This window comes from Syngnathus scovelli, chromosome 20, assembly GCF_024217435.2.
Source record: "Syngnathus scovelli strain Florida chromosome 20, RoL_Ssco_1.2, whole genome shotgun sequence".
Lineage (NCBI taxonomy): Eukaryota > Metazoa > Chordata > Actinopteri > Syngnathiformes > Syngnathidae > Syngnathus > Syngnathus scovelli.
The window spans coordinates 9,324,308-9,346,905 of record NC_090866.1 but is presented as its reverse complement, the minus strand read 5'-3'; the positions used below and the strand labels follow the sequence as shown (position 1 = coordinate 9,346,905).

The 22,598-nt window shown below is 39.4% G+C and overlaps 1 protein-coding gene across 2 annotated transcripts in view; it reads left to right on the top strand.

Moving 5' to 3' along the window:
- Positions 1-22,395, top strand: part of rngtt (RNA guanylyltransferase and 5'-phosphatase) — a 37,747-nt gene extending 15,352 nt beyond the window's left edge. Inside the window, exons 12-18 of one of the 2 annotated variants that reach the window (XM_049757219.2) lie at positions 4,012-4,080; positions 6,507-6,607; positions 9,495-9,561; positions 12,838-12,961; positions 14,722-15,725; positions 16,454-16,531; positions 20,511-22,395. In XM_049757219.2, the coding sequence (XP_049613176.1) occupies positions 4,012-4,080; positions 6,507-6,607; positions 9,495-9,561; positions 12,838-12,961; positions 14,722-14,888 (528 nt within the window). In that variant the 3' untranslated portion in view covers positions 14,889-15,725; positions 16,454-16,531; positions 20,511-22,395. Of the gene's footprint in view, positions 1-4,011; positions 4,081-6,506; positions 6,608-9,494; positions 9,562-12,837; positions 12,962-14,721; positions 16,532-20,510 lie in introns of both variants that reach the window. The other variant, XM_049757217.2, reaches the window with a different exon arrangement.
- The last annotated feature ends 203 nt before the right edge of the window (positions 22,396-22,598 follow it).

The following is a 22,598-nucleotide window of genomic DNA, read 5'->3' as shown; positions in this document are numbered from 1 at the left end:
TTCTGTTTGTTGCTGTTAATTGCGTAATACTCACTCACCATCTGGTCTCGGTTGTACTCGCTTCCTGAACTGTAGCCTTGGCAAAGATTTGGATCGTCCCAAGTTTATTGTCTAGCTGTGCTAGCGGCATCGCTCGCATGCCATCTGTTGCAAGTAAAGTAATACAATGACCGTTATGGGATTTTATGTACACAGTAAGTCCCCCCTCCCCCCTCCCCCCTGACCAATTTGTAGAAAAATAAACACAGATTTGTTGCAGAAGTGAAACGTAGGTTGACTTCACAATAAGCAGCTGCAAATATTCCAAAATTCTTCCAAACGATGATTAATGTTATGTTTGGTAGCTGTCCGCTGCCTTTATATTTTTTTTTTTAATTGAATATTAAGTTTTGATACTATCTGGCTGTATAAAGTTGTTTTCATATTGCTCATAAAGGGACTGAGCAACCTCTGTGCCCTTTTTTCATTTTCCCCCTGAATATTTTTTTAAAAATGACTGGTGGTAGTAGTTATACCGCAAATTCACCCTTTATGATGTTATCTCTTTTTAATAAATTTTAAAAAAAGACTAATGGTGTCTTCGATTTTAATCAAGACAAAATTTAGCGTTAGCAACTTAGCCATAAATTGCAATGTTAATTTGTCTTCAATAACCTGTTCATTTATCACGATTAATTAAATGTGGAAAAACCTTTGATTATTAAATGAGAGGAGTCTTGATTGATTGATTGAACATTTACTCATGGGTCATTTAATAATCAAAGGTGAATTATCTGGAAAAAATTAGCACCAGAGATGCTAATGGCCTGATCCATTTCTTCTCGCCAACACAATCGTGACACATGGAAGCTTTTGACACCTTCTCCGTGTCGACTTATTATTTTTTCACACGCGAGTCCCAATCTTCTTCTCTGGCGATTTGTATTAGCCAAAAAGACATCAATTACCCCTTTCGGGCATGTCTCATTACCTGAGCGTGATCTGTCTGCAGCTTCCTCGTGACTTCACTGACCTCACACTTGTGCTGTCAAGCCTTTTGCTGGAGGAGATGAAAAAAGCCAGACCTGTGGCAAGACCTTACAGTCATATCATAAACATCCCTCTTCACCTGAATTTAATATCTGCACCCACTCACGGAAGGACATTACGCAGTTAATGAAGCACGGAATTTTTTTTTTGCAGAAGGTGAATACTCCACGTCTCATCAGAAATATACTTTGGTGATTTCTATTATTGCTTTATTATTCCCATTATGCATATTTTCCCTTTTCTCTTCCACAAAAAATGGCTAGCGACTTTTACAGACTGCATAACTGGTAACCCTGCATGCACTCCACGATTTATTTAATTTAATTTAACAAACAACTACACTGGATTTGCCATTCACAATAAGTCCGAGAGTAGCTTCGAGAAACAACCGCCCTGTGTCTTGACTGGAATATCAATCCATCCTCTCCGCCTTTGATTCAACCCCCCACACATAAGCCACCCCTGAGCAGAAGAGGAACAGACAGCGCAAGGACACGACAACACAAGAGACCCGAGGAATAGAGACTGCAAAGTAGCAGTTGACGTGGGTGATTCGAGGGCACGGGAAATTAGCCTTTGTAATAAATCCCTGTAGGGGAAGTCGAGTTTAATGCAATGGTCCCACTTTGATTGGCTATTAAAAAAATCTTGAGGAGGATTGACTAGTACTGGAGGTGAATGGCATCACTTCATTGTGTGCACTGTTGGTAACTACCGTATTTTCCGGACTATAAGGCGCACCTAAAAACCTCAAAAGCCGACAGTGCGCCTTATAGTCCGGTGCGCCTTATATATGGACCAAATTCCTAAATTTAAACTGGTCCGAAGCATTGTGTCATGAAATCAATCATAAGTGGCCCGCTGAAGACTATGAATCATGAATCAAAAAGACAATTTTGTGATTATAAAGTCATTTGTTGCGTCTGAAGTTGAAATATAAAAAGATAAAATGGAGAATGATTTGATTTGGATTAAAAATCTGACATGATGCATTAATGGTGCGCCTTATAGTCTGGTGCGCCTTATATAAGGACAAAGTTTTAAAATGGGCCATTCATTGAAGGTGCGCCTTATAGTCCGCCTTATAGTGTAAAAGTGATGAAGACCAAATTTGGAAAATGAAATGCTTCTATTTTTCTTCTCAAAGGGCATTAACGTAAAAGCAGTTCCACTGCCCCCCCCCCCCCCCCCCCTTCTCCACTTAATCCTTTCAAGAAGCTAGGTGTTTGAGTGGAAGTCTTCTTTATGCTCTTCTCTCCATCCAAGTTCACCGTGTGGAGCCAAAGTGGTGGGTGGGTGTGCTAAGATGGCAAGAGAAGTGAAATGGAACCCCGAGATCTCACCGCCCACTTGCCAGTCCCGCTCAAAGACGGCATTTCTTTTGAGTCTGCCTCTCTTGCCGTCTCCGTGTCAGCGAGATAGTCAAGTTTGCTGTGATCACTTGTGACTTATTCATCGGTCTCAAGAGCGCCAATGTGGCTTCTACAAATTCACAACATAATTGAGTTGCCGTTTAAGTGTAGGTCACGGTCTTCATTTTCTCTCATCTAAAAATGTCTATATAGTCCTCCCCACCATAGAACCTCAGCTTTTGTCTTTGATAAGAAAGGACATGATTTGTCAGGAATACCGTATTTTCCGCACTATAAGGATTATAAGGCGTACCTTCAATGAATGGCCCATTTTAAAATTTTGTCCATATATAAGATATATACATTTGGCCCACGGGCCGGACTTTATTGGTCCATATATAAGGCGCACCTGATTATAAGGCGCACTGTTGGCTTTTGAGAAAATTGGAGGTTTTTAGGTGCGCCTTATAGTCCGGAAAATACGGTACATTAAATCCAAATGCGGTTACATGATGCCATGATTTGTGGTCCTTGCGACCGCGGTTATTAGTTTGTCTGGCTTGGTTCAGAGACAGGATGGATGATGATCCGTCTTCCCCTGCATGTTAAGCGTCTCTCTATATCTGATGAAACCAGCGAGTCCACGTGCTCTCGATGACTCCCTTGATTGAAATGTCAGCCATGTACAAGAGTGGAGGCACGCTGATTAATTTATGTTAATGGTTTTTGTCTTGACGACTCAGTTATTGAGTCGTGGTGAGTAAAGAAGCAATCCTTTTGAGTGTCATTTTTTTTTTTGTATTTTCCGTTTGCCTTAACTCATTATGATCGCCCGGAGGTTAGCCATGCTACCTGTGGGCTAATGCGTTTCTTGTTTATTGATCAAAGCATCCTGGTTGTCTAAACTTTGCTTTTTGAATACATAAAAGCAGAATTGTATGTCATCAAAATCAACGCTAATATTATTTTTTTATATATGTTTCGTAATAGTCTCCCCCTTTTTTGTCGGAGTTGTTCTGCTGCATTTATTGTTTGCCCTTTAAAGTGGATTTTATCGGATGCTGTCTCGTGATGTGCAATCATATATTGGAGTGGCTATTTCGTTTCACATTACAGGCGAGACTTTTCCAAGGCATATGATACAGTTTGAGATTGATTTTTTATCCCCCCCCCCCTTTGCAGCAGCAGCAGTACGCTTCTCCTCATAATACTGCCGGTTGAAATACTGTTTCAGATTTTTAATTTATCCCTAACATTTGTCACGCAGTGTCATCGTTTTTTTTTCTTCAGTGTTTCCGATTTTATTTTATTCTGGAGCTTTATAATGTTATGCTGTGTTTATGCTTCACGTTTCAGATAATGTGTTGTTATTGTACAATATTGTGACTTTCTCGGAGGCTGCTAGCGTCTTCTTCATACATAGATTCCTTTTTCTCAGTTTTGCAAAAGGACTGGAATAAATTCCTTGCATGCATCAGTCGTCGGTTATCTGTCAAGGTTTGTCATTTATAAAGATGATGAATCCATTTTCTCAGAAGGCTGGTTCTTTTACAAGTTCCAAATAAAACCTTTTGTTTCCTTTGTTGTGGAGAAGTCAGACTGATTTATCTTTTTATTTGATTTTTTTCAGCTCTTGGAAGGCAGTTTTACATCGCAGGTTAGCCATGAAGTTGATGGCCTCATCTTCCAGCCATGCGGGGTAAGTATGATCCGCCTATTTTAAAACTTTGTCCATATATAAGTCCATATATTTGGACACACCCGCTGTCGTGGCTCAATATTGGTCCATATATAAGGCGCACCGGATTATAAGGCGCACTGTCGGCTTTTGAGAAAATTGGAGGTTTTTAGGTGCGCCTTATAGTGCGGAAAATACGGTAAACCTAATTCTTGCTCTAATAGCTACCTCGCTCAGACAATTTTGACCTAAATCAGTTTCAGTTCAGCGCAAACACGTTTGTTTTGCTGCATTATTTATCAGCGCCGATCATTTGCTTGATTATCCGAGCAAGTTGCCATCTGCTTTCAGTCGCAACGATTGTATCCATCACGGTGTCAAAGCGAAATGAATACCGTGTCGAGTGTGAAATCACCGCATGATATCAACACATTGTTCATCGCCTGTGACGTTTGTTTATATATTAATACTAAACTGTGATGGATTCATGATACTTTTCCAAAATGGTCCAAATATTCCCTTTCCTATAATAAGTTTGTATCAGAAAATTGTAAGCTAGGACATGGCCATCGTCTCAAGACAGGCCACGAGATGAAACGGTTGCTATTTCTCTTGCGCCGTATTGAATTTACAAACTACGCTCAATCCTAAAAAGAAATTGCTTTTGGATTTAGAAGAGTGGTGGGACCCGTATGCTGCCGGTTATTGATTTGAAGGCTTATTTTCACTGATGGTTCGGTGGATTTTGATTGATCAAGTCTGGCCAATAGAGGAAGCTGTTGCAAACAATACAGCTGCACCAGTTTCAATTTTTTTTTTTTTTTTTTGGTATCGGGATAGAGTCAGCCTCTGAAAAACAGAAAAATTTGAGCTGGTCTAGTCCAAACCATATCGCAGCCTCGGAGACTTTCTGCCAATTTACATTAGAAAACACAATTTTGTCTCAGCCAATAAATCCTCTCATTAAAATACATTTATTTTTCTGACCTTTTCACTTCAACATGTGGTTTATTGATTGACACAGAGGGGACTCATTCATCAGATTTCCAATAAAATTTTACAGTCAGTACAGTACAGTTACAAAGCTTATCGTTTTTTTTTTTTTTTTCCCCCTCACTCTTGCCTGCAAGTGAAAACTAAAGAGCTCCGTCTTATCCTGTGCAAATATGGATTGTAAAGGATCAAATAGAGGCAAAGCTATTTCAGGACTTAAAAGGGGGGTAGCAAATCTCTGATCTGCAGCTTGTCACCTTCTCTGTTTGCTGCACTCTCCAGCTTCTACTATAGCCCCCCCTCCCCCTATGTTATTTATCTCCCCATTGTGACTTCAAGAAAAGCGGGTATGGTTTGGTCACGCCGACAATATGGGTCGTTTTTTTTGGTTTATTCATCGCCTGCCTGACCACAAAATGGAGTCAACGATGTTAATGTTGTTCCCGTGGCGCATATCCATCCACGCTGACGTAACGCTGCCTACGAATTCATTCAGCGGCGCAATTGTCCCTCATGCATAACGTTCCGCAAAATGCCCTGGAAACGAAAGCTCGTAACGGGAATTAGGTTGGATTTACATAACTTGCATATTCTAATTGAACAACAGAATAAAATTACACATTGATGATTTCCAATATGTAGCAATTTGAACCGAAATTAATCATTAAAACAGGCAATTTGAACTCCACCGCGATTGGTTTGAAAGAAAAGCGTGATGTCATAGGTGTCAACATAACGTGCTATTTATAGGGTCTATTTTCTCAGGATCTTAAAGCGTTTGCCTGCAGTGAGTTACTATGACACATAAAATTTCTTTGGACTTCATATTGCTAGCTCCGTTCCATCTCTAGGATCTCCTGAGAAATCCTGTCTGTTTTCCAGACATCTTTCCTCGGAGTATACTTTTGTTACCGGGCAACCTGACAGGGATAGAATCACGATCATCTCATCCCGCCTCCACTCACAGTGCCTTTACATTTCTCATTATTCCGCTGCTCATCATAAATGTCACACAAATAATCAAGGATGTGCTGCTGAAGCATATTCAAGATGACTGAAAAGATGTTCAACTTTTATAATAATGTCCATATATATATATATATATATATATATATATATATATATATATATATACAGAAAATTCTCAGAAAATTAGAATACTGTGATAAAGTTCTTTATTTTCTGTAATGGAATTAAAAAAACAAAAATTAAATTAAATTAAAAGGCTTGCAATATTTCAGCTGATTTGTAATTAATCCAGAATGTATGACTTTTTTTTTTTTTTTTAATTACATTACAGAAAATAATCACAATAATTATCACAATATTCTAATTTTCGGAGACAGTCCTGTATATATATATATATATATATATATATATATATATATATATGTACTTTTATTTTTTATTTATTTATTTTTTTTCCAACCAATCATGTTGTCTTATGTCGGCAGAGGTACAAGCCCGGCAGGTGTGATGACATCTTGAAATGGAAGCCCCCGAACCTCAACTCGGTGGACTTTCGCCTCAAGATCACAAAAGTCGGAGGAGAAGGGTATGTAAGCCTTTTCCATTGAGCCGAAATTGAATTGTCATTCATCTTCCCGGTGTCTATCGCTCTTCTTCTTTTCCCATCGCCTCGGGGAACAATCCCACCGCGATAATGCACAGAATTGCGTATTTTTTGCGTTTAAAAAGCTTTACGTGCACAGAGCACGGCTACCTTTCACGTTTTCTCTTACTTTGCGGTCATCATTCTCTGCAAAATGAATTATTCAGGTGCACTGGTGCTTATCTTTGAGTCCCCCGCCCGCCCTTAAAAAGACTTTCCTGTGCTGTAAAAGGCAATCATTCCCTTGCAGGTGATTAGAGGCTTTCCGTGTTTCTTGTATGCATTAATAGAAAGGTTGCAAATTGGAAGTAGAAGGTTTCGTTTTGTTACAATAACCTGAATTGGAGTTTCCACTGTGTTTTCAAATTATTCAGAGTCGAATTATTCCTCTCTTCTTCCACGTTGATATTGTAGGCTGAAAAAAAAAGTATTCTTTTTGCAGATTTACCAACATTGTGCATGTAGAAATAAGAGTAAATCGATTTAATTAATAAGTCATAAAATCAGGAATAAATAAATAATAAAAGTAATATATATAAATAAATAAAATGAATAAAATGAATAAAATGAATAAAAGAAATAAAAGAAATAACCAAATTTTTACAGATTTACCAACATTGTGCATGTAGCAATAAGAGTAAATTAATTTAATAAATAAGTCATAAAATCAGGAATAAATAAATAATAAAAGTAATAAAAATAAATAAATAAAATAAATAAAATAAATAAAATAAATAAAATAAATAAAATAAATAAAATAAACAAAAGAAATAACGTTTCAATCTCATTCTAAACATCCTTGAGGAGTAGTAAAGTTAAAATAAATTCCGACAAATCAACTCTACTTTTGGCTGTACGTGATAATTATCACGTTGCCATATTATGATGTTAAATCGTGCGCGGAAAGTCCAGCTGTGTCTAGCCACGATGAGACAAATAATAGCTGCCGGGGTTTTTCTTTTTTTTTTTTTTTTTGTTCTCTCCTGCGTGTCTGGTCACTGTGTTCCACGCTCAGCGAGTGCCCTCACGCAGTCCCATCGCGGCAGACTCGACGGTCACGCAGCCGCCTCCTCCGAGAGCCAGGTGACCTCACCGAGCCCCTGCCCATCATTCATTCGCTCGTTCCGCCATCAAAGTCGAATCGGGCGTGCTGAGCGCGGGAGAACACACAGCGCAATTGAAAGTCGTGAGGAACCCATCGGCAGACGCCCTCGTCAGACCTGGCTCCATCTTGGACTTCCAAGTCTTTCCTCAGCTACCATCTGAGCGAAACAGACAGACGTGTTTTTCGTCAGCCCACACAATCGATCCTTGAGCTCGTCCTGCCTTGCAGGCTTTGTCGTCATCTATACGCTGGCACAAAAAGGCAGGCTCTTATTTTCGTATAGCAGGAGGAATGGAAATGATGGATAGCGGCGTTTTGTCCATGGAGGCCATGACTAACAGTTACATCAATGTGCAATAGGTGTGCAGTGTTTTCAAAATGGATTTGGTTAACCGGCCCATGAGAGGCTTCTTGTTACCATTTACTTGATTGCGGGAGGACTCGGGTGACATTACATCATCTCAATCCATACTTGTGCAAATAACAAAACCACCCTCTGCATAACCTCATCAACTTTTTCGGGTATTTAACTTTGCCTTGGGTATTCTCATCATTCATTCGAGCTCGGGGTGGTGGCTTGTTTAAAGTTTTATGTACCATAAAAAAACTGCTGACCTTGCCTTTTTTTTTTTCTACCCTCACCATCATCCCCAGTTGTTAGAGCTGCTTAGCTACTAAAAAAAAAAGAAGACAAATCTGATGTTTTCAAGGTTTGAACAAAATGTTTTAATCGTGAGTGTGCTTAAAATTTTTTCTTTCATCACAAATCTATCAGACTAAAAAGCTCCTTTGTCATAAAATAAGGACGGACTGTGTATTTTACCTTTGAATGTTGAAGGTTGGCCTTTCTTCAAACATTACTTTTTTTTTTTCCCCCCCTGCACCAGTATCAACAGCTTTATATTCCATTCCAATCAGGATTTTAACAGAAGCCCGATATCATTTATTTCACTGTAACCCAAAGTCGAGGTGCAATAAAATGAGCCATTCTTGTTTTTTTCCCGCCACAAATTTGTTATTCAGTTGTATTAATAGAGCAATGACAAGAAAGTACAGATGCATGGGTCCATTACTGCAGCAGGGCCATTTAGCTCTTTTAATGTCCGTCCTTCCTCTCCGTGTTTGCTATTATTACACAGACAGGGAGGGGGGGGGGGGTGTGGACTTACGTTCTCTTATTTCTTCTCAGCCTTTCGAAGGAGAGTCGCACTGTAGTTTGAGCCATCACTTAGTCACAATACCCCCCTTTGTTTCCGCTCCGCGGATGGTTAACGAAAATAAAATAGAAGCCTGCTCTCGAATCTTCGATCCTAATAGAGCTCGAGTGTCTGCAAATAACACGTTGATGAGGGAGGATGGTGAGGACTGGAGCAGTGTGTGATTAAGACATCTGTTGGGCTCCATCTTGAAGACGAGACACAAATACCGCACAGACACGTCCATCATACTCGCAAATAAAACTCGCCAAGGTGCGAATGAACCGACGGCTGGCCGTTGCGCTTATTTTATATTCTTATTTTATATTCTCGGCCTTGGATTGTCGATGTAATGTCGTTTTCTCTCCGCACGGAGACAGAAGGGCTCACGGGGGGGGGGTGCAATATCACATTCCCTGTTACTAGCTGCAAAATGGAAGCAGCGTGATGATCTCTTCGCACCATTCGAGATACTCTTGCGGCCGATCCTTTTGCGTGGTGTTAACGACGGTCCCTTTTGTTTTTGCAGGCTGCTGCCTCAGACTGTCGGCTTGCTTTACGTCGGGAACTACGATCGGCCCTTTGCAAAGATGAAGGTGAGACAAAGTGGACAGCAGTACTTTCAGTTTAGTTTGTTTCGTGACAAAGCTCGTCAACTCAGTTCACCCAGTCAAATCGTATTTTCCCATTGAAATGAATTGAAATGTCGATAATCTGTTCCAGTCCTCCCCCAAAAAAATGTTCATACACAAAAACTGCAGCATAAATGTGTTGAATGTCCCTTAAAGGACTAACCAGGTAAGTCCTGTGTGTTTCCTGTTTTTTTTTCATCGTTTTTATAATACTTTAGATTTCAAAATCCTATGCAGAGTGCATACAGTGCCATTTGATCATCAAATTTATACCGTAATTTCCGGACTATAAGCCGCGACTTTTTTCCAAAATGTTGAACCCTGCGGCTTATAGTCAGGTGCGGCTTATAGTCCAGAAATTACGGTAATCATTGAATCACTTGGCATCTTGTTATATGTTTCATATCAATAGTCAAAGTGGTGACTTGGGTATTTTTTTCAAATTAGCCGCAGAAAGAATAAGACATTTAATTGAGCTTTATATTAACTAGTTTGTTTTTGTTCCATTTTAATACGCCATTTGTTTTCCCTCGTCTTTTTTAGCTCAACCTTCTCAACATGCCAAAACATTAACCACTAATAAATTCCTGCCTTTACTATTTCCTCATTTGCTATTTTTAGGAAAATGTTTGTCATCAAATTCCTAGCGGAAAGCACGGTAGCATGCTCAATTTCCCTGGAGGCATAGATGACGTTGGTGACATTTCCTCATGATGGATTTAATTCACTATAACATGCTGTCAATTTAAATGGATACCTTTACACCATTAATTAAATTTTGCCATTCGTCATCTTCTGAACACCGAAGCATATAATTAGGAACCTAATGTCATTTCATGTATTTAATTGAAATTAGATGTCACCCTAAAAATCTCCGCCTCATGACTTGACTTTTGACCTAACTTAAAGAACCTTTAATCTTAGAATGCAATTCAGAAATGTTGTCCTACCTAACCTATTTGGTTAGAGAGGATTTTATTACACATATTATATATTTATTTTTTTCATATCGGACTTCATGAACCTCACTCGTGGATATTCAAACAGTATAGAGAAGATCTTACGTTATTAACTTCTCATTAGTTATACTGATTAATGTCCTTTAATTTTAAATTCCATTTTTTAAGCAGACCACACACAAGTCTAGAGTTTAACACTGTATATGAAACATTTTTGAAATACTCTAATATTCATATTCACACGATATAATGTAATAAATCTCTCTTCGACACCTATAGGAAGAAATACGAAATACGATAATCCTATTAGAGCTGATTTACTGCCATCTTTTGACATGCATCGCCTCGCCTATGCTAATGAGCGTCCGGAAAAATTGCTATTCTTGCTAATGATTCATACTCCTCCTACTTTGGTTCGACTCCCATTTCCTGTTGCACAGCTTCTTAAAGTCTCGGAGTCATTTTTCGAAAGCCCATTTTGACCGAGCTCAAGTCAATTTTAATAATCTGGCTGACAGACCTTGTCGTCAGGAGTCAAGTCCGACTTTGAATTTCTTCTTGAACAGCATATTTTTCATAAAGGACCTGAATGATCATTTCTTGGAAATCTTTTCTGCAATAAGCAGATATTGCACATTTGAATGAATCGAAACGTACCCCACGATTCAATTAAGGAGCCAATAAGTCACTAATTGTTCATAACATTTAATGAAGTCACACAAGTTTCCACTTCAATATCTGTACTAATCTTCCTCTCTTTGAATTTCCACGTCCAGTGAGAGCTCAATAAAAATTAAATCCCCCTTCTAAACTCCCCCTTCTGAAATATGATGCCTCTTTTGATGGTGCAAAGCCATTTTGTGATCTGCAGTAATGCAACAGCAGTAAAATAAAAATGGCCTGCCAAGCTCTCCAATAACACACATGCGCTACCATTAAAAAAAAAAAAACTGGTCTGGACAGACGAAGCACCAGGGGTTGTCGAAAAAAGTGTCAGCCAACATGTCCACCTGTGCCAGCAGGAAAGACTTCACTTGTCTGCCTGCATGCTGTGCGGAGCTTTCGGAAATCATCGTCAACCCCACAGGGCTTTGGTTCTCTTCTTCATTCCAGGGAGTCTTTCCTCATGTAGGGCTCAGTTTAAAAAAAAAAAAAAAAATCACCTTCACGTGAAATCCACAAGTGAACCTTTTGTATATCCAAAGAACACTTGATGGAACTTGGCTCTGTAGCTTGTGTTCTCCATCTTCCTCCCTCACACTCATCCTAGCTTCCTGTGTGATATTTGTAGCACCCCCGCTGTCAACCCAGATGCCCCACACTCCATGAAGGACGAAGACCTCGTGTAGAATTCGAGGTTCTGGCCACACTTGGCAGTTTTTCCTTTGCGTGACCTTTGCTGAATGTCAGTGTTCACTGCCAACCTGGACGACATGCTGTTCCAAGGTCTTTGTGTACCGATAGTTCATTACCATGACAAAGATAATCGTTTTATTCGCCGTTCGATCATCGTTGGCCGTGTTTTGTCGCTCGTATCAAATCTCTGAGTGGCACGTGATGGGAGAGCTCTAAGAAAATTAGAGCGGCGTTGACAGTGACGGGCTCTGTTTCAATCGCTTGAAATGGATCAGATAGTGAATGAATCATGGGAACCATTGTGATTCTAGCCTGAGGTCCAAAAAAAAAAAAGCTAATGATGTGAAATTCTGTCCTGCATCTCATCAATGTCCCTGGCATTGCTTGAGAGTTTGCTTCTGCTCAGCCCGGTCGGGCAGATACCATCTCGCCTTCACACAATTGCTTCGTGTAGCCAGGCAACCGACTGGATGTTGTTTTCCTGCGTCGGAGTGTTTGACCTTCATGAAGGTGGGCACGTGTCTTCATGGAGGTGGTCAATGCTGTCATCGTGGTTGAGGATGTGACAAAAGTCTGCAGTTTTTCATATTTCATCAAAACACTTGTGATGTCATAGCCAGTCAGGTTTTGAAATTTCACGACTTTTTGAACTCGATGTGTACTCGCTCGCTGAATCGTAGCTGCCAGTTCCTCAAAGTTGAATCGCGTCTGCCTCCGCCAATATCATCTTTTATGGTAATGAGTATTTAATGTGTTTTTAACACCACGGTCATTGCAGTTAGCGAATTACATTTATCACAGTCAGATGCGTCGCCTTGTCCTCCAAGCCAGATGCAGAATGTTAATACGTAGAAATGGCAAGTCATATTTTAACATCATCCCCTGCCTGACCTGCGAAAAGTAAAAAGCGTCTGTCGTCCGTCAGGCCACGAAAGAGCTCAAACTGTACGACAACAAGATCATCGAGTGCAACTTTGCCAACAACAGCTGGGTGTTCATGAGGCAGAGGATAGACAAGAGCTTCCCCAACTCCTACGACACAGCCATGGGTGAGTTATCTTTGTTCTTGCTAAGTGAGCAGCTGTTGTGTCAAATCACATCTAAGAAACGACAAACGGTAAGTCCAGATTGTGACGTTCTGTTTTACTTCGAAGATTCATTCAGTATCTGTCTGTGGTTCGAAAGATCTGTTCACTTCATCCATCTGATTACAGTCACATTATTTCATTCACCTGAACAGATTCAGTACCGTATTTTCCGCACTATAAGGCGCACCTAAAAAAAACCTCAAATTTTGTCAAAAGTGCGCCTTATAATCAGGTGCGCCTTATACATCCAATATGGATTCGTGGATGAGAACAAATTTATTAAAGTAAGCTTTATGTTTTTATTTTGTGTGTTGTGTTAACGTTGAGTTATTTATTCTATGCGCCTTATAATCCGGTGCGCCTTATATACGGACAAAGTTTTAAAATGGGCCATTCATTGAAGGTGCGCCTTATAATCCGGTGCGCCTTATAGTGCGGAAAATACGGTATTTTCTGGTTGAATGTCAAAGCTCAGCCGTGGTCTCCTTCATCCATCGCTTCTTCTTGCCACACTGATAATATCCAAGTGCTGACTTTACACATGCCAGTACGTACTGATACGTTGAAAGGATGACTTGATTGAAGAGGATAAGAAAGCAGGCCTTATTGAGTCTTATGTCTTCAAGCTGCCCCGGTGTGCTGATGTAAGAACCCGTAGCAGCTTTTATCTCAAGATAAGAGCGATCGGGCTGCATTTCTGCCCGCTCCATCTAATAACGGGCAGACCATTACAGCCATTACAGTCGTCTCCAGCATTTGCTTAGCTGCAACCACGTTTGACATCTTTATGAACAAGTCCGTTCCTGTGCAACTAGCAGGATGTCTTTCAGCATAAGCTGGTGGACTCGTGCACAAGCCGCAATGTCGGTAATGAATACCGTATTTTCCGCACTATAAGGCACACGTAAAAACCTCAAATTTTCTCAAAAGCCGACAGTGCGCCTTATAATCAGATGCGCCTTATATATGGACCAATATTGAGCCACTACAGCAGGCGTGTCCAAAGTCCGGCCCGTGGGCCAAATGTCTTATATATGGACAAAGTTTTCAAATGGGCCATTCATTGAAGGTGCGCCTTATAATCCGGTGTGCCTTATAGTGCGGAAAATACGGTATTTACACAAAAATACACTAATTGCTATAGAATCGTTAGAATAATCGTAATAGACTAAACGTTAACAACATCCGCTGCTTTATGTACAAGACCCGCATGTAAAATTTGGACTGGCAGTAATTAGCCTTTTAATTAATTGTAAGCATTCCAGAATGGCAAGAATATCTTTCAAATGTCATCCCACTCCACTGCATGTTTGATTGTATGTTTTTTGTGTGCGTGTGTGTGTATTATTTTGTCGCCAAGTGAAATAAGTCACTTCCCCAGAAGTCAACCTCTTGTCACGCCCAAACAAAACCGGAACAAATCCCAAAAGAGGAGCTTTCAATGAAGGGTCAAATACTCATCTGTCACTCATCGTAATCCCGGCTGCTATTGGTTATGGCCACTCCAGTTAATCTCATTCACCGCTAGCCATTTTCGATTTTTTTGGAGTGATCCGTGACAATAGTAGAAGCCTTAAAATGTACCTAAAGATTCTTCTTTCACCCCCAAATATAAACCACAGTGAATGAGTTCATAATAACTCCCACGCAGCGTCGAGAAGAATTTCCTCAAGCCGCTCCTTGACGGTTATTCCTCCCACCCCTTGTTTTTTTTTCCTCAGCGGTATGCAAAAGCATCCAGGAACCCGTCACCAAGAAAATCTTGTTGGAATACGTGGACCGTTGCCCTCAAGCAGTCCAAGCCCAAACCCGTAAACACCAAACAGACCCGGATTCTGAGCTAATGCCCCCTCCCCCTCCGAAGAGACCCAACCGGTCCATCCAATAGACTCTACTGTAGTGAACCAGGTCTGGCCGCTCTGGATTTTTCTACAACCATTGATCATCTTTATCACCAGCCACCACCTGCCTAATGGAAAATCATATTTTAAGGCGTCCATATCCATCCACCAAACCTGTCTGTGTGGTTACATTGAATTGACCTTGTTTTATTGTTTGTAGTTTTATTTGCTGGCGTCTTGTTCGAATAAACCAAGAAAGAAAAAAACATGTTGATTTTTAATTCTGAGCCATTTGCGAAGGTGGTTGAAATTTTACCCTCGTTATTGGAAAAAAAAAATTCATTTTGTTTCTGCCACTGCAAGGTTTTGATTTTTCCAAAGGAGAGAGAGAACCAAACAGATCTGGCTTGGATGTGAAGACTCCAAGTTGTCCAAATGAAGGCCATCTGTAGATTTAAAGGCTACACAGATGGGCGGGGATGTAACACAGTGATGACACACACTTCACAGACAGGACAAGTGGAAAATCAATCTGCTCCCCCCCCCCCAAAAAAAAAAAAAAAAACTACAGCAGAATCTGCTTTTATTTATTTTATTTATTTTTATCTCAAATGGAGTTTCCTTATTTGACACCGGATGGCTCGATTTGACCATTAGTGATTATTATAAATGATATTGTATTTTTTTGATGGATTTAAATGAAAATGAGTCTTTGGTGTAATGGAAATGATGTCTTCACTTTTGTAAGTGAGTAGGAAGTCAATCGTGATGTTTACATGAGACACCGCAATCAAGACTTGTGATGTGAGTCGGAAGATGATGTCACCAAGAATGCTAATCCAGCGAGACGTGTTGGAGAAGCAGAATAAATCTGCCCAGATGAGGTGTGCCATCAAATTGATTTAGCGTGACTTCCCCATAGCAAATGTCATTTTTCCTTCGACAGCTAACCATTTGAGACTGAATGAAGTAGTATGCTCCATATTTCCTCACTTGCTTCAAGATGCAATGAATCAACAGTTTTAACATACTTTTAGGGGGTTGTCTTCTTCACCTACTGATATATTACGCTGAGTAAAAAAAAAAAAAAGATGTTAGTCACTCTTATTCCTTCCGCTTTCCTTATCCAGATCCCCAAAGTACCGTATTTTCCAGACTATAAGACACACCAGACTATAAGGCGCACCATTAATGCATCGCGTCAGATTTTTAATCCAAATCATTCTCCATTTTATCTTTTTTATTTCAACTTCAGACGCAACAAATGACTTTATAATCACAAAATTGTCTTTTTGATTCATGATTCATAGTCTTCAGCGGGCCACTTATGATTGATTTCATGACACAATGCTTCGGGCCAGTTTAAATTTAGGAATTTGGTCCATATATAAGGCGCACTGGACTATAAGGCGCACTGCCGGCTTTTGAGACAATGTTAGGTTTTTAGGTGCGCCTTATAGTCCGGAAAATACGGTAGCTCATGCACTGTCACCCAGAGAGGCTACCTGATGTAGTCAATACAATTACCGAGAATATTTCTATTTGCATGGATGTAGAAATAGGTCTGAAATCTGCGTCTCCCGCACAGATGTTATTTTCTGTCTTTTTTCAGGAGCAGAATGTGTGTTTATTTTGAGACGGAGGCTGACGCAGTCGGGTTTAGTCACGCCGTGTGCAGGATGGAGTGAATGTAAGTCATTGGAGTGGAGGCTGGAACAAATCAAGTGTGCATGTGTTTTAAGGCCCTGCCACAGGCGAGCGACTGTTGTTGTAATAGCCAAGATGGATGAGATGCACTCGCCAGGTGGCCCGACCCCTTCCGGGCTCCACTTGGAAGTTAGCTGACTCTCATCACCTTCACCTTTTTTGCACTGACAATGCATCACTGGGAATATCCTTAGCATTAATAACGCCGAGTGGTTTCTCAGGCGATGGCTGTGATGTGAACATGGAAACACAACCGGGTGAGCGCAGGTGGCGCCGCCGACATTATGAGACTCGGCGTTCTCTCTCGGTTAGGGCACGTATTAAATCATCTTTCTTAATCGACATGAGGTATTCATATGTTGTCGGTCAGGGAAGATGGCCGAGCAGTCATTGCCGAGTAAACTCACATTGTGTCTTTTATCAGGTGGCTTGTAATAACACGTTTGATGCCATTAATACGCTTAGATTGGAAATTTAATTGCACACATTTTTTCCAGACTTTAGTCAGGGAGTCAGGGCACCACTAATCTATTATCACATATTGCTCCTCGCAGTCCCATTTGAGGGAAAAGGTGATAACGCCACTGATTGTCTTTGTAGAGGGGGGAGGGGGTGGGCAATTAGGAGGTGGTGGTTTGTGGGTTGTCTCCATCATTTGCCGCATTGTTTCCATGGATATGTTAATGCACATTTGGACTCACAACATGACACGTATTAGGTCTTGAGCCACTGAGTCCCAACCAAAGTACTTATAAATAAAATTTTATGGTGCTGAGTTTGATCTTGGAAAAAATTAATGCAATATTATGTTGAAATTAGAACAAATTGGTATTGTGTTTGTGTGTGTGTGTATTCTGGAGTGTTAATTTGTTAGAAAGAGCAAAAATGATTTTTTTTAAAAGTTAATAAATAAATAAATAAATAAATAAATAAATAAATAGATAAAACGCATATATATATATATATATATATATATAAAATATCTCTCATATATCTCTCATATATATATAAATATATATATATATGAGAGATATTTTTAATCAAGCTAAAACATAGTCTATTAACGCAAGAAAGACATCTTCAAACGTTCAATTTCACAGTGGCTGCACAGCAGTAAAAATTGCAATTTTCATTTTTGATAGACCTCCTATTTGTAGCTGTGGGCTTTTTTGCTTCTATTAATTATGACTTCATGCATGTCAAAGTAATTGAGCAAATGGCCCACGCAGGCCACAAAAGCAATCGCTGGACTAAATTGATTGTAAACAACTCGCAAAGTAAACGCCATATTTTTGGAGAACAAAAGTGGAAAGTAATTTATTGCCGACACCCCCCCCCCCCCCCCCACTCCCCCGCCCGACAATAGGTTTTGTATGGAACTATGGTTCTTACGCGCACTCAAGTTAATAGAGTAAAGAAAAATCTCCGCTTGCAGGATGCTAACAAAATTGCTTCGCACCAAATTTGAAGGTGGACGTGCAACAAATTTTGATTTAAGGGTGATGACATAAGGTGCCTCTGTGTTATTTTCTTCAGACTAACATAAAACATTCAAATATGCTGAATTTGTTTTGCTATATGAATATTTTAATTATTTAAATAACTACGGTAACTACAATTTTTAATACTGGTGGACAAGCCAGGACACATCTCATATTATATTGTCCAGGCTAGCTTTTTGTTTTGTCCATTAAGTAAATTTATTGACTCCTTCCGGCTATGACTATGCATATTTACAGCTGTTAATTTGTAGTTACTGCTTAAAAGTAAATTAAATTACATCTAGGGAGCCTTTAAGGTAATGTAAAATGTAATTATTGCTTTTGAGATGCCGGTCTGCAGTCACTCAAGTAAAGAGGAGACTGATTTCACTTCATTGGATTTCAGTGATGAAAGGAGACATTTATTTTTTTATGGGGTAAAGCTTCAAGAAAATGAAGTGGAATTTCCATCACCATGATTTTCTTGAGTGTTTCGTATAAAAGCGGCATCTTTGGGAAGCCATGTCGATATCAAATTTATAATTCAGACTGTTCAAAGCTCCTACTGTCCGTCATCAAAAAAAAAATCCAACTTCTTTGCTAAAAAAAAAAAAAATATTCAAGCTATTTATGTCCCATTTTATATGACATTTACTGTACTGAGTTTCATCACTATGTCCGGGAGGGCAACAATAACTGCCGTGCATGTCCCACAATGGAAACAAGTGTTAAAATGAAATACACCGTGACCTCAAAGGTCAAAAGCAATCCATTCGACAACACTGCTGACCTCTCATTTTCAAATACAATTTTCCCCCGAGTAAATAACAGAAACAGTCACCATTATAGAGCTGTACTGGCAGTGCCCCCCCCCCCCCCCCACACACACACACACATAAATTACAGCACACTATAGCATTCACTTATCACACTGGTTGAAATCAGTCGGGATTTTTTAGGCAAATGCAGTTTACAATTTTTTTTTTTTAAGCAATGAGTACCAATTTGTACTTTTTACTGTAAAAAACTATTTTACACCTCAACATTCGCAATTATTAGCCCGCTGCCGCTAGTAATTATTCCATTTGCCATCATGTGAAGGTTCCAGATGAAAACATGAAGAGCAAACATTTGGTTTATTTTATTCAGTTGACTGCTTGCAGAAAATAACCCTGTGAGATTTGTAGCGATGAAGTCTTCAAACATGCAGGTCAAGCGTTTGAGGACACATCATGAAAAATACATTTTGTTCATCCTCTTGCCAATGTGCATCAGGGAAAATAAGAAGCTTTTTAGATGCTAGTCATGCCTGTTAAGCCATATCTGATTTTAGATTGGGGAAGGAACATTTCACACTAAACCTTTTTTTTTTTTTTAAATGTAGAACCTTTTGTTGTTCACAATATAGTTTGTAAAAAATGTCAGCTTTACATCACACACATCATTATGGTTGTAATACACAGTTAAGTAAGTTAATTTTTTTTTTTTTCATGTCCTTCTGCCAACAATAATTGTCCCTGCAGCTTGAATCATTGGCCATCAAAACCTGCAGACTAAAAAAAAAACTTTTGTAGTAAAATCTGTCCTCTTTACCAGCAAACTGACAACAACAAAAAAACTAATCTATTTCCTAAATCACTAAATTGTTTTTTTCCTCCATCCCTGGAAATGTATTCTAAACAAAAAATCGTCACATTCAACTCAGCAGTCATGCTCACAGCCGGAACAAATGCTCCGGCGATAAAATGTGTCGTGAAATTGCAAAACTAATCGCAAATGGCCGCATTTGAAATTAGGATTCGAATGGTCTAAGCTCTCTTTGACAATTGGACATTTTTTTCCTTCGCTCATCCTGTATGCATGGATGTCAAAGTGCTGCTCATCAAATTGACAATCTACACTCAAGGTTAGGTTTGACGGCTCGGTCCGAATAAAAAAAAACACGCCCCCCCCCCCAACCCCTTTCAGTGAAAATCTCATTCATGGCAGTAATTTGCCTTCTTTGTCATTAGCGCCATTAGCGATAATAGAACATCTAAAAACGGGCACATCACGGCTGAGAGAACACAATGATTCTCATATCAAACCAGAATTCAGCTTGGCTGAAGGTTTTCGAACCAAAACCGGACCCCCAGCTATCTTTAAAGCTTTTAAACATCATTAGAAAATCATAAAAACCTGTTGCGAAATAACCAAGCTGCAAAATGAATATTGAATATGTGACAAAAGTTAAATCCATAATAGCGTGAGATCCCCGTCAATATTTGACCATTTAAAAAAATGCACCAGAGGAACCAAAGGGCAGGTTTATTAATATTTATTAATACAGCTGATATATTTGCCATTTAAAGGAAATGCTAAATTCTAAATGGCAAACCGAGTGAGCGTATTTGATTTCTTTTCTAATGTCACTTGCCGGTCCACTCGGCTCAAAGCGCCGTTAATGTCACAGCAGAATTTTTTTTTTTTTTTTTCGAACAGGTTCATGCTGTTCCCCTCGATGGGAATGCTTTTGATTTCTGTCAGGCAGACCTCTCGGCGGCTTCCAGACACACTAATGACACGGCCTGGAGTCACTGAGGGGCTCTTTGATACACGACGGTGAGCTGAGAAATGCCGGGCTTCATTTAGCCCTAAGCGTTTTTTGCCTTTTACTTTTTTTTTTCTAGGCCTTTTTTATTGATTGCGGCAGTTTTGAAAAAGACAAAAACAGATTACCCCCCTATTCCCAAAAAAATTTCATATGTAGTTGCTGTATATCATACAAAGCTTATTTTCCCCTCATATTATTTTAAAATAACCTGTACAAATAATTTAAGAGAGAGTATAGTGCTCTGAGCAGGGTTATACATTTTTTATTTTTTATTATATATTTTTTATTATAGGACAATATATTCTCTCTTTTAGTTTTTTTTTTAATATATGCCTTTTCATTTTTATTTTATTTCATCGACGAAACAGTTTCTCCAATTTTTTTTATTTCGTATTTATTTTTTGTAATAACCTTGGACACCAATATTGGGGTTCCGGAAAGAGATGGCCAGACGTGAGCTTTGTGGTGGGAAGAATCTAAGACGGAACAACATTAAGTGGAGTGAGACTGTGAATGTCCTCCAGCAGGTCATTTTTCGAGACAAATGGTCAAACATGACAAGCAAAATGAACCTAAATCACCTCATCTGTCATCTATCGTAAATCACTCGAAAATGTCTGGCCTCGGTTTATAATGTCGGACAATTTTGGCTCCGAGACATCATCTCTAATCGGCTTGAATGCAAAAAAAAAAACCCCAATATGGACGCCGGCTTGTTCTTTGTAATGATTATGGACAAAACGCTGCATACGGCACCAGGATGGAATATTTTGCTTAATTTCCCAATGAATAATGCATGGCTCGTTGTGCTAAAGGTCAGGCATATGCCACGAGTTCATGCTTGGCTAAAATCTATACTACTTTTTATCCAAAGCCTGCTCAGCCTATAATTTTATATTTGAACTTTTCCTAATACATATTTAAACATTTGCGAACATTGCCACCATTTGCAGTATAGTCCAATGTGTTTGAATTAAGTAGTATTCATTTGTGTTTATTTTCCACTTTCCTCCTGTCCATTGAACAAGACAAAATACCGTATTTTCCGGACTATAAGGCGCACCGGACTTTAAGGCGCACCTTCATGAATGACCCATTTTAATCCAAATCAAATCATTCTCCATTTTATCTTTATTTATTTCAACTTCAGACGCAACAAATGACTTTATAATCACAAAATAATCCTCCATAGTCTTTTTGAGTCATGATTCATAGTCTTCAGCGGGCCACTTATGATTGATTTCATGACACAATGCTTTGGGCCAGTTTAAATTTAGGAATTTGGTCCATATATAAGGTGCACCGAACTATAAGGCGGCTTTTGAGAACATTTTAGGTTTTTAGATGCGCCTTATAGTCCGGAAAATACGGTAGTCGACGATAAATGCGAATTCTTTGTTGGTGATGTATAAATGCTATTGGTCCATTCATGTCCATCTAAACTCTTAAGGCTAATCTTAATCTCTCTCGCTCTTGAAAATGCCCAATGTAGGTAGCAAAGAGTATTTTTCTTTTCCATGTAATGATTCTCCCCAGACCTTTCCTGATGCGGTAATTCCCCCCCCCCTCCCCTCCTCCTTTGTTTTCCATTTGCTGTGCACAAATAAGCACCCTTCAACATGCCACCTTGTCAATTTCATCACACCTCCTCCTCCTCAGCCATCAAAAGTTTGCCCAAAGTTTCCATGCATACATTAAGGCAAGACACGGAAAATGACAGCCTTTCCACCCTTTTTTTCAGCTTGTCTACCACCTAATTTCCAACAAACTAGACAACAACCTGTATTATAAATGCTGTGGTTGCGCAAGTGTGCACACCCTCTTATAAAAGCCTACGTGGCTGCAATCACATTTCAACTCATGTTAAACGGGAGTCAGCATATTTCGGATATAACGGACCTCTGATTAACCCCAAATCAATTTCAGTTGTCTTCTATTCCTGACATTTTTGCGATTTTGGTCCAATTTCTTAAAGT